The 24,102-nt window shown below is 39.0% G+C and overlaps 1 protein-coding gene across 2 annotated transcripts in view; it reads left to right on the top strand.

Moving 5' to 3' along the window:
- LRRC2 (leucine rich repeat containing 2) overlaps positions 1 to 23,492 on the top strand; it is a 294,583-nt gene extending 271,091 nt beyond the window's left edge. For both annotated transcript variants that reach the window (XM_089662154.1, XM_089662155.1), the window contains one exon: positions 15,870 to 23,492. In XM_089662154.1, coding sequence (XP_089518280.1) covers positions 15,870 to 15,919 — 50 coding nt within the window. In that variant the 3' untranslated portion in view covers positions 15,920 to 23,492. The remainder of the gene's footprint in view (positions 1 to 15,869) is intronic.
- The last annotated feature ends 610 nt before the right edge of the window (positions 23,493 to 24,102 follow it).

Below are 24,102 nucleotides of genomic sequence, written 5' to 3' on the forward strand. Positions count from 1 at the left end.
TCCTGAGTCAATAGGGCTCAGGCATTTCCTCTTTTTCAATATAAATTCGTATGTGTATGTACAGTCAGGTCCAAAAATATTGGGACATTGACACAATTCTAACATTTTTGGCTCTATACACCACCACAATGGATTTGAAATGAAATGAACAAGATGTGCTTTAACTGCAGACTGTCAGCTTTAATTTGAGGGTATTTACAAATCAGGTGAACGGTGCAGGAATTACAACAGTTTGCATATGTGCCTCCCACTTGTTATGAAAATACCCTCAAATTAAAGCTGACAGTCTGCAGTTAAAGCACATCTTGTTTATTTCATTTCAAATCCATTGTGGTGGTGTATAGAGCCAAAAATGTTAGAATTGTGTCGATGTCCCAATATTTATGGACCTGACTGTATATGAAGATACATATACTGTGTGTGTGTGTGTATATGTATATATATATATATATATATATATATATATATATATATATCATCATATATATCATCTTCCTCATTTCATATCTACAACCAGCCTTGCATCATAGACAATGTTTGAAAGTGACTTTACCACTGTTCATGACACATGGACTACCTTTTGTGGCAACTAGCACTCTACCTTCTCCTGCCCATACTGTGGGGCAACAGGTGGTGCATTATACTATCTGCTTATATATCCACTATGGGTTTTAAAATCTTGTCTTTAAATGCCTGCAGGCTGAATCATCCTGCTAAATGTTTTTCCCTATGGCGCAAAGCACGTAATACCCATGCTGATATTATCTGTGCTCAGGAGACACACTTTCTTCTGAATGCTACTCCAAAATGCTTGCACAGGGATTTCCCTCATATCTACTTAGCACGAGCTTCCCTAGAAAAAAAAAGGGGAGTGCTTCTCGCCATCAAAAGTTCTATGGCCTTTAATCTAAAGAATCAATATCTGACCCCGAGGGTTGATATATAATCTTATTATGTGATGTGAACAGCTGTCCTTACACTTTAGTTTTAGTGTGTACCCCAAATTCCCACCAACTACGCTTTTGTGCAAGTTAATGTACAAAATAAACAAAATTAAATATGGTAACCTCATCCTATGTGGAGACTTCAATACAATGGTAAACCCTCAAACTGATACCACATCCCCTGCACAGCACCGTTTGCCTTCTCTACAACTGCTGCTGCACCAGGAGGATTTATTTGATGTCTGGTGCTGTCTACATGACAGTGAAAAAGACTACACAGACTTCTCAGCTAAACACAACACATATTCTAGAATTGATATGTTCCTAGCTAACAAATGGCTTTTGCAAAGGATAACCTCAGCTACAATATCTGACATCACATGTCCATAACTATTGGCATAGCAGAGGGGGAAGCTTACAACGGATCTAGAGTGTGGCGCTGTAACACAAAACTTCTACAGGAACCCTGAAACATACATGTTCTCTCTCAACATTTGCAGGAATTTTTCCATGTCAATACTTCCTCTTGAGTAGTTCCATTCTCTATATGGACTACCCATAAGGCATACATTTGAGGGATTCTCATTTAACTGGGAGCTAGGACGAAAAAAGCATATAACCTACTCTTTGATAATATTCTAACTGATACCAGATATTTTGGATTTTGTGTGAGTCCCCCTTTGTCTGTATGAGTTTGGGACATTGCACTTAAATACACAATCTATTTGGATGGAAGGTTAATTTGTTTAAAATGACTACTACACCACCAACCCTTGTTTAGGTTTTGTTTTAATTTGATGCATTTAGTCTCTCAGCTAGGCTATTTTAAATGGTTTTAGACTTGTGGGTCTACAGAGTGAATAAACTGTACATTTTAGTTTTATTTATTTATTTTGTTTTTGGTATTTACCTAATAAAATAGTATTTTTGTATTTTTCAATAACCTTGGGATACTATGTACATTCACTGGCCACTTTATTAGGTACATCTGTTCAATTGTTTGGTAACACAAGTTGCTAATCAGCCAATCACATGGCAGCAACTCAATGCATTTAGGCACCTAGACATGTTGAAGACAACTTTCTGAAGTTCAAACTGAGAATCAGAATGGGTAAGAAAGGGGATTTAAGTGATTTGAACGTGGCATGGTTGTTGGTGCCAGACGAGCTGGTCTGAGTATTACAAAAACTATTGATCTCCTGGGATTTTAGTGCACAACCATATCTAGGGTTTACAGAGAATGGTCAGAAAAATATCCAGTGAGTGGCACTTGTGTGGACGAACATGCCTTGTTGATGTCAGAGGAGAATGGGCAGACAGTTTGAGATGATAGAAAGGCAACAGTAACCCATGTCAATATGGGCACCTTGTTGAATCTATGCTACTAAGAATTAAGGCAGTTCTGAAGGCAAAAAGAAGTCCAACCCGCTACTAGCAAGGAGTACCTGATAAAGTGGGCGGTGAGTGTATGTTTTTCGTTTTTGGTCTTATTCTGTTGTTTGTATATATATATTTACAGTATAAGCTTTTACACCAATGGTTCCATATTCAAGACTATAGATTGAAAGGTCTTTATACACAACAGGAGACTATTTTTTAGCTGTGCACTGCTTTGGGTGCACAGTAAGTGGTACCTTCCAATTATTTCCCATTTTAAGAAACCTGCTGGAAGGTAACATGTTTTTATATTAGAAATGTATGTATTTTTACTGCCTGGTTAACAAAGAGTCATTTGGCCTGTTGGGTGTCCTCTTGGAATGTCAGTGAAACAAGAATTTACAACAGGGCATGAGTAACAAAAGATTGCATACCAAAATCCTGGTCCTGAAAGTTCACACATACCCACTAGCGATGGGGCATGGAGATAAGAAATCCTCAGCCCAGATTTCCTGGTGATGTGAAGATTAAAATTACTGATTGCATGGCCTCTAGCAAGAGGGAAGGAGCTAGATGTGGACTGAAATGTTAACCTTGGTCAAAGCATTTTTGATTGTAGGGTGCCACTACCCACCAGTGGAAGCCAGCAACATACTTCCTGGAGGATGGTTGGGGTAATACCATGCTTCCTAGTAATTAGGGAGGACAGCCCCTTACAAGTTATGGATTGTTGTTCATTAGATGGAGGACTACACAGGGTGGGCAGAGGGGGTTGTGTGGGTTGTGTCTGTGAGTGCTTTAAAATGCAAGGCCCAGCCATGCTTACGGTCTCTTTTTATCCTGAGCCAGCCAGATACTGAACTTAGAGGATGAACTTTTGTAACATATCACATTTGCTCTTGTATTTCTATGTACTCTAAAATATTCGTTTAGATTTCTCTGTTAGTGTTTTACTTTCTTTGTAAATAAATAAGAACTTTGCTTCTTTGAGCATTGTGTTTATTATTATAGCTAATATTGTAATACAGTACCACCATTAATCATTTCAGAGCTTAGATATAATAGCTAATTATAGGGACCAACAAGATAGTACATATTTTTAAGATAAGTAAGGGGAGATCCAAAAACCACCCTTTATTTATTTCATTTGGCACCCCAGGTGGGAATCAAACCCTGATCCCAGATTTCCCCTGGGTTTCCTAGAAGTGGGTGGTCTAGGGTCCCACAAGTGATGAAATATATGTATGTATAATGTGATCCCATGCATCTATCAGTGTGCTAAAGGGGGGGAATAAACTTTGGTCAAATCCAAGGCAGGGATGTAAGAAAGACAGGTGTAGTATGCCTCTCTCTGGACGTGCAAAAAGAGAGTTTGAAAACCAATCTAGCTCCATCATCCTGCTTACAATCAACTAGAATGTCATGTTGTAGATGGCCATATACAGAGGAGCAGGGATGAGAGTAGAGTGCAGAAAAAGATGTAAAGAACCTTAATATGAAGCATCTAAAAAAGGTTGAACCTTGAAAGGATGTAGATTTAATAGATGGACATTCTGCCAAACCATGAATGCTTCTAGCAAAATTATGATGAATTAAAAAACAAACAGTGAAGGTTAGGCTTACCACCAAAGTCCATAGTGGGCATGTGTGCATATTTCTCCAATGTCTGTGCTGCCTCCTTGTATTTCTCTATAGTAGGACGCTGGGAAAGAAATATCAAGTGTTTGATCACATGACCCATCACACCATCTCCCACACAGTAAAAGGAGATATTTACGATCATAGAGCTCATCTGGGTTTGCAGAGATGTGAATCCCTAAGTATATTGTAGGAGGGTCTCTTCAGAAGATACTAACATTATGTTTAGGCATTCTAATTTAGTCACATTAACCTTAAAATTACTGAGAAGGCCAAAGGTCTAACTCTTTATGCAGCATAGAAAAAAACAATCCTAGGGTTAAACACATACAAAAGAGGGTTATCCGCAAGCAAGCTTTATTTATGTGTAATGCCTCCAGTTGAGAGGCCCTGAAATGAACTATTCACCTGCTAAATGTTCCATGGTCAAGATTTATAGATATGGGGAAAGTGGCAACCGGGACAAATTCTATTCAATTTGGAGAATTAATCTAAGAGGAAACCATTCACTCTTATCCTGACAGTGGATGAGGAGTACAAGATTATGATCTTAGTTAGAAATGCATCAAGAAGGCCTAGTTGCTGTAAAGAGTCTCAAAGAAATTCTTAATTCAAATGATCAAATGCCTTTTTGTGTACAGAGACAAAGGGCATATGGGCATTTTACGCTTCTGGGTTTGATTAATAAGAGTTATTGTTTAAATATATTATTGAGGGGAGAAGCTCACTTGTTCATGATGGACTAAAGAATCAATATATGTTTGTAGCCTGACAGAAACTTTGTGTGGATTTTCAGACCAACAATAGTTAATAAAATACGCCTTTTACTGCTGCATGTGATAGCATTTTTCTGGATCTTAGGTAACAGGGTAATATGGATCTTCTGAGATTGCTTGGGAAAAGAGCAGGAGTCTGTGATGGCATTGAGGTAGTATTCAGTTCAGGAGCCAAAACCTCTTTAAATTGTTTGTAAAACGTTCCTGAATACCTGTCAGGCCCAGGGCCCAGGTACTTGGTCATACAGGAATTGGAGATCTTCTCATTCTTAAAGTGAAACTAAACATACAAAATGTAATTGCGATTATCCCTTCTATTTTTGTATAAAGATCATGGCACTGTATTAATTTATTATAAAAAAAAATCATCTGAGTATCTGCAATGCTGTACCCAAATTAGTTTTTTATAATTTTTTTAACCAGAGCTTTCTTTTGGTGATATTTAATCATCACTTGGGTTTACTTTTTTTGCCATATAAATGAAAAATTATAGAAAATTTTGTAAAAAAAAAAAATTGTTTTCTTAGTTTCTTATAAAATAAATAATCTTTCTTAATATATTTAAGCGAAAATGTGAAAGTCTGTGTGAATTTTATAGAGTCTACAAACAATGGTATATACTGTAAATATACAGTGCGTTTTAAAATTGATCAGTCTTGGTGTACTAAACACCTATCTAATTTTTCAGGGACCTAAAAGGCCACAACAGTACAAATACTCCCAAAAATGACCCCTTTTTGGAATGTAGAAGTCTAAGGTATTTAGTAAGAGGTGAAATTTTGGAAACTTTTTTTTTCACAATTTTTTGGAAAATGAAGAAATTAAATCAAAATTTTTTTTTCCCACAAAGTTGTGATTTAAAATTTTAAGGTATGTTTCACACATAGCATAGGTATACTTATAATTACACCCCAAAACACATTCTTCTTAGCCTCCCAAGTATGGGGATATAACATGTGTGAGACTTTTTACAGCCTAGATGCATAGAGGGGACCAAAATCCACTGGACACATTGGAACACTGTTGTCGGTACTGGGAAGTGGTTAATCATTGATGTTCCAAGGTCACATGATATTTACCAGATCTTTCCTGTCCTCAGGGAAAGTTCTGAGGGAGAAGTTTCCAGTTCTCTGCTGATGTATGAATCTGTCTGCACAGCGTTGATTGGTGCTGTGCCAGTCAGATGATATAAATAAAGGCTTTCAGAAGAGAATTTAAATAATTAATAGTAGCAAAGTTTTAAAGTTTCATACAAACCTACTGTATATTTCAAAGCAAAATCTTTATTTTTTGCAATAACATGGTGTAGATGGAGTTTAGGTTGACTGGCAATAACTTTCACCTTGTTCACACGGTAAAGAGATCTGGAGGTAATTTTACACTCACAGGCTGTGTCACGCCCCTCCAGCCTGTATCTATCATGTGTATGTGCTGGCCCTAACAGGCAGGTGAAGCCTCCATCAATCACGATCGTATATCCCACCCCCATAGTGTTTAGCAATAGGAGGTCATGGAGGAGGGAGGGGGAATGTCATTTACCACTGTGTGTATGCCCCATGTTTGACTTTATAGTCATGCGGGCTGCACAGATAAAAAAATGGGACAAATGAACGGCTTAGAAGAATACTGAAACTGAATCATGCTCAATAGATGTCAATAGCTGGTCTACATAATCTCAGACTACAACAGGGACACAAACAAGGAGGGAGGGACAGTGAACAGCAAGATCAAGCAAGATTTTTACAGTCCACAGAAAACAAATGCTCAAGGTATTATTTCTATATACCTGGAGACAAAAAGTGTTTGTTTTCGAATAAACCACTAAAATTGTAAATACATTTGATATGTTTAGGCATTCTAATTTAGTCACATTAACCTTAAAATTACTGAGAAGGCCAAAGGTCTAACTCTTTATGCAGCATAGAAAAAAACAATCCTAGGGTTAAACACATACAAAAGAGGGTTATCCGCAAGCAAGCTTTATTTATGTGTAATGCCTCCAGTTGAGAGGCCCTGAAATGAACTATTCACCTGCTAAATGTTCCATGGTCAAGATTTATAGATATGGGGAAAGTGGCAACCCGAACAAATTCCATTCAATTTGGAGAATTAATCTAAGAGGAAACCATTCACTCTTATCCTGACAGTGGATGAGGAGTACAAGATTATGATCTTAGTTAGAAATGCATCAAGAAGGCCTAGTTGCTGTAAAGAGTCTCAAAGAAATTCTTAATTCAAATGATCAAATGCCTTTTTGTGTACAGAGACAAAGGGCATATGGGCATTTTACACTTCTGGGTTTGATTAATAAGAGTTATTGTTTAAATATATTATTGAGGGGAGAAGCTCACTTGTTCATGGTGGACTAAAGAATCAATATATGTTTGTAGCCTGACAGAAACTTTGTGTGGATTTTCAGACCAACAATAGTTAATAAAATACGCCTTTTACTGCTGCATGTGATAGCATTTTTCTGGATCTTAGGTAACAGGGTAATATGGATCTTCTGAGATTGCTTGGGAAAAGAGCAGGAGTCTGTGATGGCATTGAGGTAGTATTCAGTTCAGGAGCCAAAACCTCTTTAAATTGTTTGTAAAACGTTCCTGAATACCTGTCAGGCCCAGGGCCCAGGTACTTGGTCATACAGGAATTGGAGATCTTCTCATTCTTAAAGTGAAACTAAACATACAAAATGTAATTGCGATTATCCCTTCTATTTTTGTATAAAGATCATGGCACTGTATTAATTTATTATAAAAAAAAATCATCTGAGTATCTGCAATGCTGTACCCAAATTAGTTTTTTATAATTTTTTTAACCAGAGCTTTCTTTTGGTGATATTTAATCATCACTTGGGTTTACTTTTTTTGCCATATAAATGAAAAATTATAGAAAATTTTGTAAAAAAAAAAAATTGTTTTCTTAGTTTCTTATAAAATAAATAATCTTTCTTAATATATTTAAGCGAAAATGTGAAAGTCTGTGTGAATTTTATAGAGTCTACAAACAATGGTATATACTGTAAATATACAGTGCGTTTTAAAATTGATCAGTCTTGGTGTACTAAACACCTATCTAATTTTTCAGGGACCTAAAAGGCCACAACAGTACAAATACTCCCAAAAATGACCCCTTTTTGGAATGTAGAAGTCTAAGGTATTTAGTAAGAGGTGAAATTTTGGAAACTTTTTTTTTCACAATTTTTTGGAAAATGAAGAAATTAAATCAAAATTTTTTTTTCCCACAAAGTTGTGATTTAAAATTTTAAGGTATGTTTCACACATAGCATAGGTATACTTATAATTACACCCCAAAACACATTCTTCTTAGCCTCCCAAGTATGGGGATATAACATGTGTGAGACTTTTTACAGCCTAGATGCATAGAGGGGACCAAAATCCACTGGACACATTGGAACACTGTTGTCGGTACTGGGAAGTGGTTAATCATTGATGTTCCAAGGTCACATGATATTTACCAGATCTTTCCTGTCCTCAGGGAAAGTTCTGAGGGAGAAGTTTCCAGTTCTCTGCTGATGTATGAATCTGTCTGCACAGCGTTGATTGGTGCTGTGCCAGTCAGATGATATAAATAAAGGCTTTCAGAAGAGAATTTAAATAATTAATAGTAGCAAAGTTTTAAAGTTTCATACAAACCTACTCTATATTTCAAAGCAAAATCTTTATTTTTTGCAATAACATGGTGTAGATGGAGTTTAGGTTGACTGGCAATAACTTTCACCTTGTTCACACGGTAAAGAGATCTGGAGGTAATTTTACACTCACAGGCTGTGTCACGCCCCTCCAGCCTGTATCTATCATGTGTATGTGCTGGCCCTAACAGGCAGGTGAAGCCTCCATCAATCACGATCGTATATCCCACCCCCATAGTGTTTAGCAATAGGAGGTCATGGAGGAGGGAGGGGGAATGTCATTTACCACTGTGTGTATGCCCCATGTTTGACTTTATAGTCATGCGGGCTGCACAGATAAAAAAATGGGACAAATGAACGGCTTAGAAGAATACTGAAACTGAATCATGCTCAATAGATGTCAATAGCTGGTCTACATAATCTCAGACTACAACAGGGACACAAACAAGGAGGGAGGGACAGTGAACAGCAAGATCAAGCAAGATTTTTACAGTCCACAGAAAACAAATGCTCAAGGTATTATTTCTATATACCTGGAGACAAAAAGTGTTTGTTTTCGAATAAACCACTAAAATTGTAAATACATTTGATATTATTATTATAATACAGTATTTATATAGCGCCAAAGGGTATGCTCAGCGCTGTACAGTAGCAAGGGGGACAGAACATGAGACAAGACAGTAACAATACATTACACGAGGGGTTCGAGGGCCCTGCTCTTTCGTGCTTACAATCTAGGAGGGAGGGGAAGATGGTATAGGAGGAGATGGCTGTGGGGGATGGGGTGGTGGGAGGAGTGGAGGAGGTTAGTGGTTAGAGGTCGGGTGTTAGGGGAGGTTGGGGTAGGCTTCCTTGAAGAGGAGGGTTTTCAGGGTGCACCTGAAGGTGAGGAGGGTAGGTGACAGTCTGATGGATTGGGGTAGGGAGTTCCAGAGGATGGGGGAAGTCCTGGAGAAGTCCTGTAATCGGGCGTGGGAGGAGGAGACCAGGGAGCTAGAGAGTAGGAGGTCCTGTGAGGAGCGGAGGGCACGGGTAGGGTAGTATTTGGGTATCAGTTCAGTTATGTAGTTCAGGGCGGCATTGTGAATGGCTTTGTAGGTCAGAGTTAGCAGTTTGAATTTGATGCATTGGGCAATCGGGAGCCAATGAAGGGATTGGCAGAGGGGGAGGCAGATGTGGAGCGCTTGGTGAGGTGGTTGATATAAAAAGGCTTAAAATTGCTGGCAATAGTGGTCTTTAAGGCTCAGTTCACATATATGCAACTTGGATGCATTTTGAACTGCATTCGATTTGCATGACATGTGAACCAAAAGGCTTTTCTGTAGAGTCGGTTCACATACTGTATGTGCGGGCTGGGTACACTGCGATTTCCAATCTCATACACTTTAACAATATGCACCTGAATCATACCTGAACAAAGTCGCACCAGATGGGGCTTGTATCCCGACGATCCCCGCAGTATCATCGGCATGCAACCTATACGGGGTGACACCGGACCCGCTCCAAGAAAAGGTAAGTTTTCAGCTTGCTTTACAACTTACCTTTTTGTGGAGCGGGTCCGGTGTCACCCCCTGCGGTCGGTGTCACCTCGTGTGGACCGCACCCCCCACACCTGCCTCGGGACACCACTGCCCAGGCTCAAGTAAATTTCAGACCAGAATATATACTTTTTGCTAGGTTAGCAACCACTTTCAGTTAGTTTTAAGGGAAAACTGTACTTTTGCTTAAAAATATACATCATGTATAGCTGCTACATAAATCATTTTGTAATTGTTATTAAAATGTATTTTCCTTTTCAATCTTCAATCACTGTGATTTAAAAAACTACCAAAAATTAAAGAGAAACTTGGGGGAAATTATTTAAATTGGAGAAGCTGTGCATAGTAACCAATCAGCTTCTATTTTCAGCTTGTTCAATTAAGCTTTGAAAATAAATGACAGTGGCTGATTGATTGCTGGCTGGCTGCTCCAATTTTGATAAATTCTCCCTACTGTCACTTTGACAAATCAGGGCAAAGTAACAATGTTTGCAGAGAACTCACTTTACTATGCTTTCTTACTTATGGAGCCATGCTTCCTAACCACCTCCTCGCTGCAGTATCCCAGCATAAGCTTTGGTGTCGCAGCTAAGACAGGGGGTGATGTCACAGGACCCTCCTATGTGACAATATTGGAGCATATATTAGAAGTCCTCCTGAGCTTGGGTGAACCTGTGGCTAAAGCTGCTAGCACCTAACCATATACCAAAAAATGGCCAATCCAAAGTGTAAAATGTGGTGCTGCGCTAATAAATGAACTATATGGTAATCGCAATGTGAATAAGTGAACAGTATAAATAAATGAGTGAACAATATCAACAACATAAGTGAAATAAACCCCAAACTAAACTCCTGTAACGCTTCTCCTAAGTGGGTTAAATCAACACATAGAAAATAAATAAATACAATATTAAAATACACATACACATAATGAATGCCGTGATACTAAATAAATATAATTGTGGTGACATAAACGCATGTATACCTTACATGCACAAAACCAACTGGTGTAAGAGAAATAACGGTGATCCCACTAAGGGATAGGAAACGAAGTGAATCAGTGAAACCACTGATAGTGGTAAACATAAGAAAAATTAAAGAGGAATCAGTATATAAATGCATGTATAACCTACATGCTCAAGGTCAACTAGTGAATAAGAACATTAACAGTGATCCCACTGAGGGATATACAGTCATGGCCGAAATTGTTGGCACCCTTGATATTTCTCCAGGAAATCATGTATTTCTCACGAAACGTATTGCATTAACACATGTTTTGCTATACACATGTTTATTCCCTTTGTGTGTATTGGGACAAAACAAAAAAAGGGAGGAAAGAAAGCAAATTCGACATAATGTCACACAAACCTCCAAAAATGGGCTGGACAAAAGTATTGGCACCCTTTCACAACTGCGGATAAATAAGAATGTTACAAGCATGTGATGCTCCTGTAAACTCACCTGGGGCAAGTAACAGGTGTGGGCAATATAGAAATCACACCTGAAAGCAGATAAAAAGGAGAGACGTTCACTTAACCTTTGCATTGTGTGTCTGTCTGTGCCACACTAAGCATGGACAACAGAAAGAGGAGACGAGAACTGTCTGAGGACCTGAGAACCAAAATTGTGGCAAAATATCAACAATCTCAAGGTTACAAGTCCATCTCCAGAGAACTAGATTTGCCTTTGTCCACAGTGCGCAACATTATCAAGAAGTTTGCAACCCATGGCACTGTAGCTAATCTCCCTGGTCGTGGACGGATGAGGAAAATTGATGAAAGATTGCAACGCAGAATAGTCCGGATGGTGGATAAGCAGCCCCAAACATGTTCCAAAGACATTCAAGCTGTCCTGCAGGCTCAGGGAGCATCAGTGTCAGCGCGAACTATCCGTCGACATTTAAATGAAATGAAACGCTATGGCAGGAGACCCAGGAGGACCCCACTGCTGACACAGAGACATAAAAAAGCAAGACTACAGTTTGCCAAAATGTACTTGAGTAAGCCAAAAGCCTTCTGGGAAAACGTCTTGTGGACAGATGAGACCAAGATAGAGCTTTTCGGTAAAGCACATCATTCTACTGTTTACCGAAAACGGAATGAGGCCTACAAAGAACAAAACACAGTACCTACGGTAAAATATGGTGGAGGTTCAATGATGTTTTGGGGTTGTTTTGCTGCCTCTGGCACTGGGTGCCTTGACTGTGTGCAAGGCATCATGAAATCTGAGGATTACCAAAGGATTTTGGGTCGCACTGTAGGGCCCAGTGTCAGAAAGCTGGGTTTGCGTCCAAGATCCTGGGTCTTCCAGCAGGACAATGACCCCAAACATACGTCAAAAAGCACTCAGAAATGGATGGCAAAGAAGCGCTGGAGAGTTCTGAAGTGGCCAGCAATGAGCCCAGATCTAAATCCCATTGAACACCTGTGGAGAGATCTTAAAATTGCTGTTGGGAAAAGGTGTCCTTCCAATAAGAGAGACCTGGAGCTGTTTGCAAAGGAAGAGTGGTCCAAAATTCCGGGTGAGAGGTGTCAGAAGCTTATTGATGGTTATAGGAAGCGACTGATTTCAGTTATGTTTTCCAAAGGGTGTGCAACCAAATATTAAGTTAAGGGTGCCAATACTTTTGTCCAGCCCATTTTTGGGGTTTTGTGTGACATTATGTCATATTTGCTTTTCTGCCTCTGTTTTATATTTGTTCCAATACATACAAAGGGAATAAACATGTGTATAGCAAAACATGTGTTAATGCAATACCTTTTTTGTGTGAAATACTTGATTTTCAGGAAAAATATCAAGGGTGCCAACAATTTCGGCCATGACTGTATAAGTAAATCCGTGAAACCACAAATTGTGGTAATTGTAAAAAAAAAGAAATCAGGCTCACCGCCTGTAAATCACTAACAATCACTAAATGCATAAAATTGTGACTCCCCTACTGGGGATAAGTGAACAGAAAAAATAGGCTGTAGTGCCTATAAATGATGAGGTGATCTGTAACCCCAAATGGGGGTTCTAAATAAGCATGGAAATAAGTGATGCCAAACAGTGCCTCACGCTCTCCATATATCCACAAACATAAATAAACAGTGAATAATCCACCAACCAACATGAACAAAAAAATCCAAAACACAAAAATATTCACACCAAAGCTTATGCTGGGATACTGCAGCAAGGAGGTGGTTAGGAAGCATGGCCCCATAAGTAAGAAAGCTTAGTAAAGTGAGTTCTCTGCAAACATTGTTACTTTGCCCTGATTTGTCAAAGTGACAGTAGGGAGAGTTTATCAAAATTGGAGCAGGCAGCATCTGGAGCATGGCAATCAACCAGCCTCTGTCTTTCATTTTCAAAGCTTAATTGAACAAGCTGAAAATAGAAGCTGATTGGTTACTATGCACAGCTTCTCCAATTTAAATAAATTCCCCCAAGTGTCTCCTTAATTTTTTGGTAGTTTTTTTTTTAAATCACAGTGATCGAAGATTGAAAAGGAAAATACATTTTCATAACATTGGATCATAGTAATTGATCAATCATAGCAAAGCACAGTCACATGGCTAGTTTTAGCCTATGTTTGATCTGCAGTTGCCATGGTACTGCACATGTGATTAGTTATGACACTAGCCATTTGATGGCTTGACAGTTTAGTTCAGCGCACAAGCAACTGTGACAGTTATTTATCTATTTTGTGAAACAGTTAAATGGATGGTATTAGTTCATTTTTGTAAAATCTGTGTCCCAAAAGGAAAAAAAAAACATTGCTATAACTCAGGGGTGGGAAACTGTGGAACTAAATGTCCAATGAAGCATTGCAAAACTGGTAGTTGCAAGCATGACTCACAGAGCTATGATGGGACTTGTATTTCCACAACAGCTGGATGGCCACAGTTACCCACCCCTACTGTCACTGATTAATAAGTGTTAGCTGGAGTTAGGCTTTAAATTTTTAGTCACTTATGTAAAGTTCATCTAAATCTACTAGGCCATTCAACATTACCCTCTCCACTGATTGACAATGCTGCTGTCTAAAAGTAACTATGTTGCTCCTCCATCAATACAGTGGTGGAGTGAATGTAGCCACCATAATGCTGAAGGTGTGCTACTGGCTGATCACCAGATGGAAGTAAAGAAATTAAAGGTTGAAAAATATGCTAACACAGCTACCACATTCAGTGGGTGGCTTGACTCTCCTCGCTGGTAGGGGTTCCTGAGGTTTGGCAGATCCCAGTAGATCCTTCATCACAGCATGGTCTCTCTACCATTTCCATTAGTTCATCTGTTGTCTTGGGGTCTCCATGACTCACCCAGCACTGAAGGTCGTTTGGTAGCGACCTTAGGTACCGGTCTAACATGACCAGCTCCACCATCTGAGAACAAAACCTCTAGCTGCAGCCATTTCTTGACCAGCTGAATCAGGTTATACATCTGAGACCAGGCGGTACCTCCAGTCGTGTGCCGCCTTAGCGGTAGTCACCCTAAGGCGGGCCAGAATTTCCTCATTCAGCCATTTGTAATCCTTGGCATCAGCCAATCATAGATCAAAATAGGCCTTCTGTGGATCCCCAGTAGGAAAGGGAGCAATAATACCAGCCCACCGGTCTTGGAACCACCCCTCTCTTTCCGCAATTCTCTCAAAAATGGCTAGAAAAACACCTCCACATCATCATTTTGCAGGTAGTGGATGGCCCTTACAGCTGCCTGGTTGCAAGGGACAACAACTATCTGCTCCTGTTCCTGTAAGAAATACTGCACTGCTTGCTGTAAAGTGGCCACCTGTGCTTGAGTGGTTTCTTGCTGGGCTGTAAACCTGTGCTTGAGTGGTTTCTTGCTGGGCTGTAAACTGGGTGGTCAGAAAGTGGTTAGTTCCTTGCTGTGCTGTGATGGCATATGCCAGGGCCTGTTGCTAGACCACTGTGATCTGAACCAGGGTTTTTATAAACACCTCCATGCCACTTTCTGATGTTTGCAGTCCCTGTGCTGCCTTAACCCAGGACATGCAAGAGTGGGTGCTGGTCCTTTTAAATATGAATTCCGATTTCAAATGGCACTAGCCGTTACAGATGCCCACATCCGAGCACCAAATGTGGTCTGAGATAATGACAGCCAGCCAGTTTGGTAAAAGCAACCAGTTTGTTTATTTGAAAAACAGATAAACAAAAATAGCTTTCTTCAGCCCAAAACAAGTTAACAGTCCAAAGTCCTGGTACAACAAAACTATACATCAGGCTCACTGCCTATTATTTGGTCCCAAATCGGGGGCTCCTTCATGGCTAGGGTGTCAGACAGACCACAATGGGTTCAATTATCAGAGTCTCAGTTTGTCCAAGAGCTTCCGCTTTACTCACAGCTTGTGAGTCTCTCTTTCCAATCTACTTCCTTGACACAGGTACTGAACCCTTCCTGTTGCCTTTCAAGATATCTCCAGCTGAGGCTTAACCCCTTCAGGACCTGCAGCATCTCCAAAGCTGTTCCCCTTAAAGGAGCCACAACTCAAAAATCAGGGAGATGTATCTTCCATTCAGGACACATTCTCGGTGTCTTGTACAACAGGCTAGCAGCAGAGACGGCTGTTTGGATGTAGCTGCACACAAAGTGGTTACCTGTGGTTAGGGATGGATGTCCGAGCCTGGACACAGATGACTGCATCCAGGCTCGAACATCCATTCCTCATGGCAGGTAGTAGTGGTGATCCTAAAGAAGCCTTAGCTTCTAAAGTTAATCTGTATTGATTGTGTTTTTGAATGCAAATAAAATTGAGCACAATGCTATTATATAGCACTAAATCTAGTATACCTTGCACCACCCCAGGCAGTGATTATTTTTCTGGGACTGAGATAGTGTACTATGTGGTGTTTTCCTGCAAAAACTAATTGGATAGGTGGGTTGATGTGGTACTGATTTAATATTAAATGACATAATAATGTTTCTAATACTGTATTTTTTTTAGATGTCACTCCTACTTCTACAAAGAAGGTGTCGCTGAACCTGCAGATATAGAAGTGAAGAAATGACAATTAAATAAGAACATTATTTACCATCTGATCACCCAACAGCTCTAACATACGGAGGACAGCTACTTTCACAAGATTTGTTTTGTAAACATCTACGTTAACAAAATGTTTAATCTATAGAGTAAAGGTATAATGCAGCCTTCCTCAACCTTTTTAACATATAGGATCCCTTGAAAGAACTTTCTGGTGTCAGGTGGCCTCTGCTAACACTTACCCTATGGTCAGTGGGAAGAGTGCTTCTTACATTTGTAGTCAGTTGGAAGAATCTTCCTCCTTCTTACAGGTAGGTAAAAAATATCATTGGTGTTAGCAGTTAATTATCTGAGAAGTAGAAATTGCTCAATGCTTAAGGAACCCCCAGAAATGTTTGGAGGAGCCCAAGGGTTCCATGAAACCCTGTTTGAGAAAGGCTGTCATAAGTTAATATTCATGCACTGTTTCCAGCTGACTCATTGCTGTTAGAGTACAATTTCTAAATATGTTCTAAATGAATATTTACTATAATAGACATAAACAATAAAAACTTTATGAGACAACCGTTAAGAACATGTCATGGGTTTGCGAGAGTAAATTTAGCCCTTGATGGTTAACTGTTACCTAAAGAAAAGATGTTCATATTCTTAAAACAATAATGTGTTGTCAGTGCTTCTTTGTTAAAATGTCTTTTGATTTGCATGCTGGCCATACAGTAAGCAATGTTGTGGCAATTTTACCCAGTTTAAAATGCAAATCTATCACCAACAGTTTCTCTCTAAACTGTGAAAAGATCAAATGATCAAAACTGTTGGTGGATTAGATCCATCCAATCACTAGGATTGCCACCTCATCTCTGTAAAACCTCATCTCAGGTTCTGTGGCTGATTAAGGTGGTAATTAAACTCACTTAGTGCCTTTATCGGCTTTAAATTAGCCTCAGAACCTGTGTAATTAATATGTGTAACTGAGTAACTGAGACCTGTAAGAGCGTGTCTTTACTGCCACAAAATTGCCTAGTGCATGGCCATTTTCATGTACAGATGTAGCAGGACCAGATTCCATCACTGAAACCTGTAGGCACATGATCTTCTTGTTTTAGTGGTCCTTACCCAGGTTGAAATATTTTATAAATAAGCTAATATGAGATGACTATATTTCTTTGTTTCTTTGACTGCATTTCATGTATTTTCTTCTACTGTAATGATGGGAAAAGTGTTACTTATAACTACACAACAAAAGCTATATCTTTTCTTCTGCTGCCCATATGCCCACCGTACAAAATGTAAAATCTATCCATTGCTATAATGAAATAATGAGTGTTGTTTCCCTTTTGCACAAGCCATAGATCAAAGAACACGACTATTTAATTGTTCCACTGTTGTTCTATATAGAATCAAAGCCAGCACACAATGATAATACGCTTTAAGTTCACCAAAATTGATGTTCCTTATTGCTGTGGATGCTGTCAGAATATCAATATGGGAAATTACATTTCAAGCTTGGATTTGAGAGGAAGCTCCTGATCTGCCATCCTTATCCTTGCTTCATTCTTCAGTCATTGACCTGGAATATGTAGCTAACAAATTTGGAACTCCTAGGTAGCTTACTTGCTCCTAGCCAATGGCTTAAGGACCTACTAAAAAGTAAAGCAAGGATTAGGAGACAGCCACAGGGCTTGTAGCTTAATGAAACGCTGTTCTTAAAATAAATGGAAAAGCTGCCACAGTAACAAAGCACACATACCTATATCTGCTGCAGTTATTTTTTTGTGGACAGGTTGGAGCTTAAAACTAAACCCTACCCCTCACACATTCTTACTGGCCCATCACTATGATGACAACCTCACTAGCCAATAGGGATGTGCAGAAGGCAGGAAAAAGTGGGTAAGCAAACCTTTGCTAGTCAGAACAGCTCAGAATTGGACTGTGACAAGAGGCTGCTAGGTGTGTTCACATTATACCTGTAGCTGTTTATTTTTTTACTTGTAGTAAACAATAAAGGAAAGTAATAGGGCAAGAGACTAGTTCACAATCATTTGTCCTAAAAAAAATAAATGAAACAAATTTAGTTCATCAAACCTTTTTTAAATTTTGCTACACATCTATATGTTCTGTAAAAGAATTGATATTCATATTATTACAAGAACATGTATTTTGCCAGATCAGAATTAAGCTATATAACAATCATTATTATATATCATTTTACATAATATTTGTTCTTACAGTGGAACTACAAGCAAACATTTGTTTTCTCTATTAGGTGTTCATTTCTCAGGGGGAAGTGGTTAAATGCAGAAAATTAATGTGGAACTCCTCCCTCAGTTTCATGTTGTCTCTTCTCCACTCCTCCTCTCCTCCACTGTGCAAAAAGGGCTTTTTTTTTAATTTACCTTTTTTTAATAAAAAGAAAAAAGCTGTGTCCTGCTCCCCCATGCATGTCATTTGCCTAGTTATAGTTATTCAATGAAAAAGGATGAGGGAGGTTGGTCTAGTGGGTGGCTCATCATCGGGACAGCGAGCAGCTGAACCCAGAAGAGCCAGCAGCTTCTTGATGACTTCATGGAAGAAGTTGGGGACACAGGACCGGGGGGGGGGGTGAAGGGAATATCAGCAGAACAATTCTAGATACTTAGTATCTTACTGCACAGGACACACATCCAGGTAAGGAAGGGTTTAAAAAATGGGGAGGGAAGAGATATGCTTTAAATGTCTGAATTGAGAGGGCCAAGCTAGCTGCAGCTCAACTATGGGTAAGTTTTGGTATATGAAGCATCTGATATGTGTTCCTCATGTGCAATGCAACTGGTCTGCAATGCATTTAGAAGAGACATCAATTATTACCCAGTACTAGAGCTACTGTAGCCCTGCTGAAGAGATTTGTGCTTACCAAAGAAGGAGTTATAGGGTCCTACATAAATATACTTTCTATAAGATAGGAATACAAAGCTGGGATGATTCAGACAACTGCACAACCGAATAAAAGCTAATACCTTAATACCATCACCTCCTGGCCCTTAAAGGGGTTTCTGATGCCAGGAGGCTGTCACAGCGGTCACATGATCAGAAAGCGCTCAATTACAAGTAACAATCGGTATCAAAGAGCAGCCTCTCAGTATCAAAGCCCATGCCGCATATTTGCGTACACTCGGCGCAAAGGAGTTAAATGAAAGTAGTTCACTATTCTCAAATAAATTAAATGTAATGTGTCCACAACAAACATGGATTATAAAACATTACATTTATACATTTAGAAAAAAAGTGCTCAAGAGGATTTTGTGAAACTACAATATACTTTTTGCATTTTGAAACATTTTTGTCAGAAGTTGTCTGGCACGATTTGGGATGACTTTATTCAGTAAGGTCATTTTGATAAAATTGAAATCAGATACTTAGAATGCATCATAAGCAGAAACTGAAAGGACTGACTCAACAATTTGCACAAGTCAAGCATAACGAACAAGATACCAGTACAGCTGTCCATCACTTTTTGCTTTGTGTTTATCGGCAAAATGCCGTAGAAAATTAAGTATTTTTGGGAGACAGACCTATCATGCTTAAGTCTTCCAAATTATAACACTGGGTGTATAAAAAGTTTGGTGATTTGTATATGTATAGTCAAAAATTGTAATAATAAATTATTATATAGGCAATTTACATCAGCCTGTGGCATGTGCAGTAGGTCACCTCAATTGGTTTAGAAATACAAATCTTTCTTATATTACACCTACAGTGCTAGCAACATACCCTATTATATCTAAATGGTTATCAGTTGTTAAAAAAGGAAAGTCAAATTTATTAAAACTGCACCAGCCATATGTCAGACTAATAAAATTAAACATATATTGACACATTCAGGCTTATTCAAAACCTTTTGAGTACTATGGGTTAGTGCACATTGTACGGCAATATTAATATCTGGTGAAATGTCAACAGGATAGGAAGTGACCTTAAATATCTATTTAAGTCCTGGATGTCAATAAAAACTTGACAGGGGCTCAAACCCTTCCGACACCTAAATCTAAAACCAAGCAGAAAATGTTTTGGCTGGACAAACACTTTAACTCTAGTAGTACATAAGATGGATACCATCTGGGCAAAATGCTTTACTTAACTTCATTTTTCCTCAAGCAGAACTGAACATCTTGTGGTCTTTGGCAAGTTATAGCATTACACTTAGCATTTGTGCGTATAAATAGATTTAATTTATATTAAATCATATTCCTCCTTAACCTCCCTAGCGATCTGATTATGTCCATATTTCTGTGCTCAAAGCAGTACATTTTTTTGCATGGAAATATGTATTTTTTTTATTGTAGGCCTGTAATTTTTAGGAATAACTCACTGAAATCTGTCCGAACAAGAGCCTAGTAAACATTCCGGGTATGTTAAAATTTGAAACACGAAATCATAAATTATAATTTAATAAATAATCATAAAAAATAATAATATAATAATAATAATAATAAATGTAATTCAATAATATAATCAAATCAAAAACACTGAAATTTAAAATAGAGCGCCAAGTTCGCACATCACTGAGCAAAGTCGCAGAATCGTTTTCAGTGTCTGATGGCGAATATCCCCATGAATCATTATCACTCAATTCGGCAAGTGGTTCTAATTTACTATCGCTGTTCTCTAGCTGGTCTAAAACCGATTTCGACCTAAAGGGCGCTTTTTGGATGCCATGAACGTTTCTCAGTTTCAAGGCAGAAAGAACAGTAAAAATGCAGGCAGGGCACAGGACAAAGCACTAGGGACAAAATGTATGTGAAATGGTTTGGTACAGTAATGTTTTACTATGTTATTTTAGTGTATTTAGTGAATGTCACTTTTTGTCATTTTCAAATTTCCCGCCAGTTCCGTCCCCATACGTCCCGACGTCGCAGGGGACGGAACCCAGATGACAGATGCCGGCATCCGCCGGAGGACATTACAGGGTACACTGCAGGAGGGACATCGCGGGAGCGAAGGACAAGGTAAGTGCTCGAGGGATCCCGGAGCAGCGCCGCATGGTAAGCCCGAGTGTAGCTCGGGGTTACCGCTTGTGGTACTGAAACTTTACCCCGAGCTACATTCGGGAATACCGCCAGGGGGGTTAAATTGTTATATAGAATTATATATAAATAGAATATTGTGTCATATTTTCCTTCAGTCTATCACTGTTGTTAAGTTTAAAGCAGTATTAAATCCAAAAGCAAACATTTATTATATTTCAGCTTACAAATTCTTAGATGTGATGGCAGTATGAGTTTCTTTTTTTTAGGCCTTCTTTCTTCTATTTTAATCTGTTGATTCAGCCAGCAACTCTGCTGTTTTTCAGAAGTTCTAACTCTCCAGCAGAATGTATCAGTTCACTGCTGCTGTCTGCTGTGTCCTGTGCTCCTCCAAAGTGGTGTTTCACTAATTCAGGAGGTGTGTTAGTGGCCAGATCACCAGGTGAAAACAGGGAAAAAAGCCAAAAAAAAGAAAACCAGTACAGCCACCATATATAATGATTGGTAAGCTGCATAATAATACATTTTTGGTTTTAGGTTTAATATCGCTTTAATTCAGTATCTTACTAATATTTAATTTACTATATACTGATAGTTCATTTAAATCAATGCGGTAAGGTACAGTTTCAGTCTGTCAAAAGCCATTAACCTTATGTGTGTTTACTAACTTTTAAATAAACTAAGATTTGCGCAGGCATTGTTGCCAAGTTAAAGTTAATCTATCTGGCAAAATCTCAGTGCTGGAGAGCAGACTGGGACACTGCAGAAATTCACTTCACTTTCTAAATTAAAGTTGTAAACATTAACACCAAGATGCATAGATTTGGAGCTCCAAACATTCCTCTCTGCCTGGGCATCACTGGTAAATATTAAACATAGCCATACCCATAATGTATAATTGCACTCATTTGTGCACTGGTAGATAAAGGGGGGGGGGATTCATTAACTTTGCCATGCAAAAAAAAAAAAGTTAGATGACAGATTAACCATTGAATAAGATTACAACTCAATTTAGAAAACCTCTCTACATTACTATAAAATATGCCTCTATATCACTATAAAATATGCCTTTGACCACTTCTTACAGTGATTCTAAATGTTGTAATTATAAAAAAAATAAGAAACATGTTATACAGTACTTACCTGATCTGTGCAATGATTTTTCACAGAGCAGCCCCAATCCTCTTCTTTTTGGGTATTCCATCAGTAGTCCTGGATCTTCCCCCCTACCAAGCGCCCTCAATAGCAAGCCTCTTGCTATGGGGGCAGTCGAGCAGGCTCACTCCCAAGCCACGCTCCTGTGAACAGACATTGTTTATTCACACACAGATTATGCCCCCCCCCCCCCAATTGGCTCACTGGCTGTGATTGACAGCAGCAGGAGCAAAGGGCTCTCAGTTGTTCTTTCCTCAGCAGGAGCCAATGAGGAAAGAACAACCCAGGAGAGCTGCATGCTCTCATGCACATTGCTGGATCAAGATGGGGCTTAGGTAAGTATAAGAGGGTGGGCTGGGGGGAACTGCACTCAGAAAGTTGTAATACACATAATGCATTTAGGTAAAAGAAAACCTTCTGCCTTTAGAACCATTTTACGTGGTTATACCGTTTAAAGGCTGCACTCCAGGGAAACTGCTAAATATGTAGATGAAAATACATAAAAGGGAGTGGCTTTCACACAGTTAATGATGTATTTAAAGTGGTTGCATGAATGGGTGAATTTACTCTAAATATGCAAAATGAATTAAGCAGCATTTTTGGTATGCGGTGCTCAGATGCAGTGAAGTTCCACTTCAACTGCAATTTGGTGACAGGGTCTCTAAAAGTGAAAAGCTACTATGTTAAACTTTTGCAGTTGGCTATCCAGGTTGCAGATGAAGGGACTTCAAATGTACTGAATCTATCACTAATCTTTTGCTAAATCAGAAGCAGAATGACTTGCACTAGATAGGTACCTGATTCTGTCACTAATTTACTTGAACTTTCCTCTTTCCAGTATTCGGATTACTGCTTCAATGTAACATTAATCCAATTAGTGTGCTGCATGTTCAAACACTATTTTGCTGGCAACAGATTTGCTTTAAAATTATACTATAGCATGTGTTGAGAAAACGTTTAATATTTTGCTACATTAAATCTAGGTTCACACCTTTGCATGTTGTGCGGGCCACGCTTGCACAGACATGGCAGCACATTCATTTAAATGGACTGCCGTGACTCGCAGAGCACAGGGAAAAGGTCCTTGCACCTTTCCAGAAATCGCAGCTTGCACTGGAACCGCACGATCTCCAGTGTGGGTGGCATACCATTAAGATGAATGGCATCTGCCCATGAGTTCTCCATTTTGTGTGTGGGTGATTGCAGCTGCAGGACAAAGTGTGGGTCCCGCAGTGGTTTTCACCTGCACAAGCAGGAACCGAGTCTAAAAATATGTATATACCGTACTAATAAAGAACACTTACTGACTACACAGTCAAAACTGTATCCTGATGTATGTTATTTTATTGATGTTTTTCCAGCACCTGGAATAAGATGTTATGCTGTTCTTTATCCCCTGTATTCAAAATAAAAATGTGCTTTTTCTAACAAAGTGTACAAATGTGAATTATTTTTGGTATCATTTTAAAGTTTAGGCTCATGTATTTATATGTATTATATGCTTTTGCATATATTTTCATTGTTTACTTTTGCTTATCACTAAAACATTTTAGTCTTTTTATTCTGAAATACTGAATATGGATATTCCCTACAAACCGAACTGCTAAAGCTGGCCATACATTAATAATTTTTTTTCTTTTGTTCAACCAGGAGGTTGAATGGGAAAAAAAAAACGATTAGATTACCCCAACCACACATTCGAACTGGATGGAGGAATCACTCCTGCTGTACAAATGTATTCTGATGGCAGGGAGACTTCCCCGTTGTCAGAACACAATGATTACTACTGCTGGCTGTAGCTGGTGGCACTGATTGTTCGGGAAAAACCCAACAGGCTGGTTGGAAACAAGTCAGTTGACAGATCATGGATAGAAATTCGATCATGGATCGAAAGTGGGCTGGTCCCTGCTGAACCGGACAAATTTTGATCCATGTATGGCTGCCCTTAGACAGCAGGCCTCAAGGCTGTTCTACAGCTCTTCATGAAGCTAAGATACTGCTATGCTGTGAATAGTCTGAATACCCTTTGTTTTTCATAGACC

The sequence above is a fragment of the Staurois parvus genome, unplaced genomic scaffold, assembly GCF_062004578.1.
Source record: "Staurois parvus isolate SC_StPar_1 unplaced genomic scaffold, SC_StPar_1.0 ptg001432l, whole genome shotgun sequence".
NCBI lineage: Eukaryota > Metazoa > Chordata > Amphibia > Anura > Ranidae > Staurois > Staurois parvus.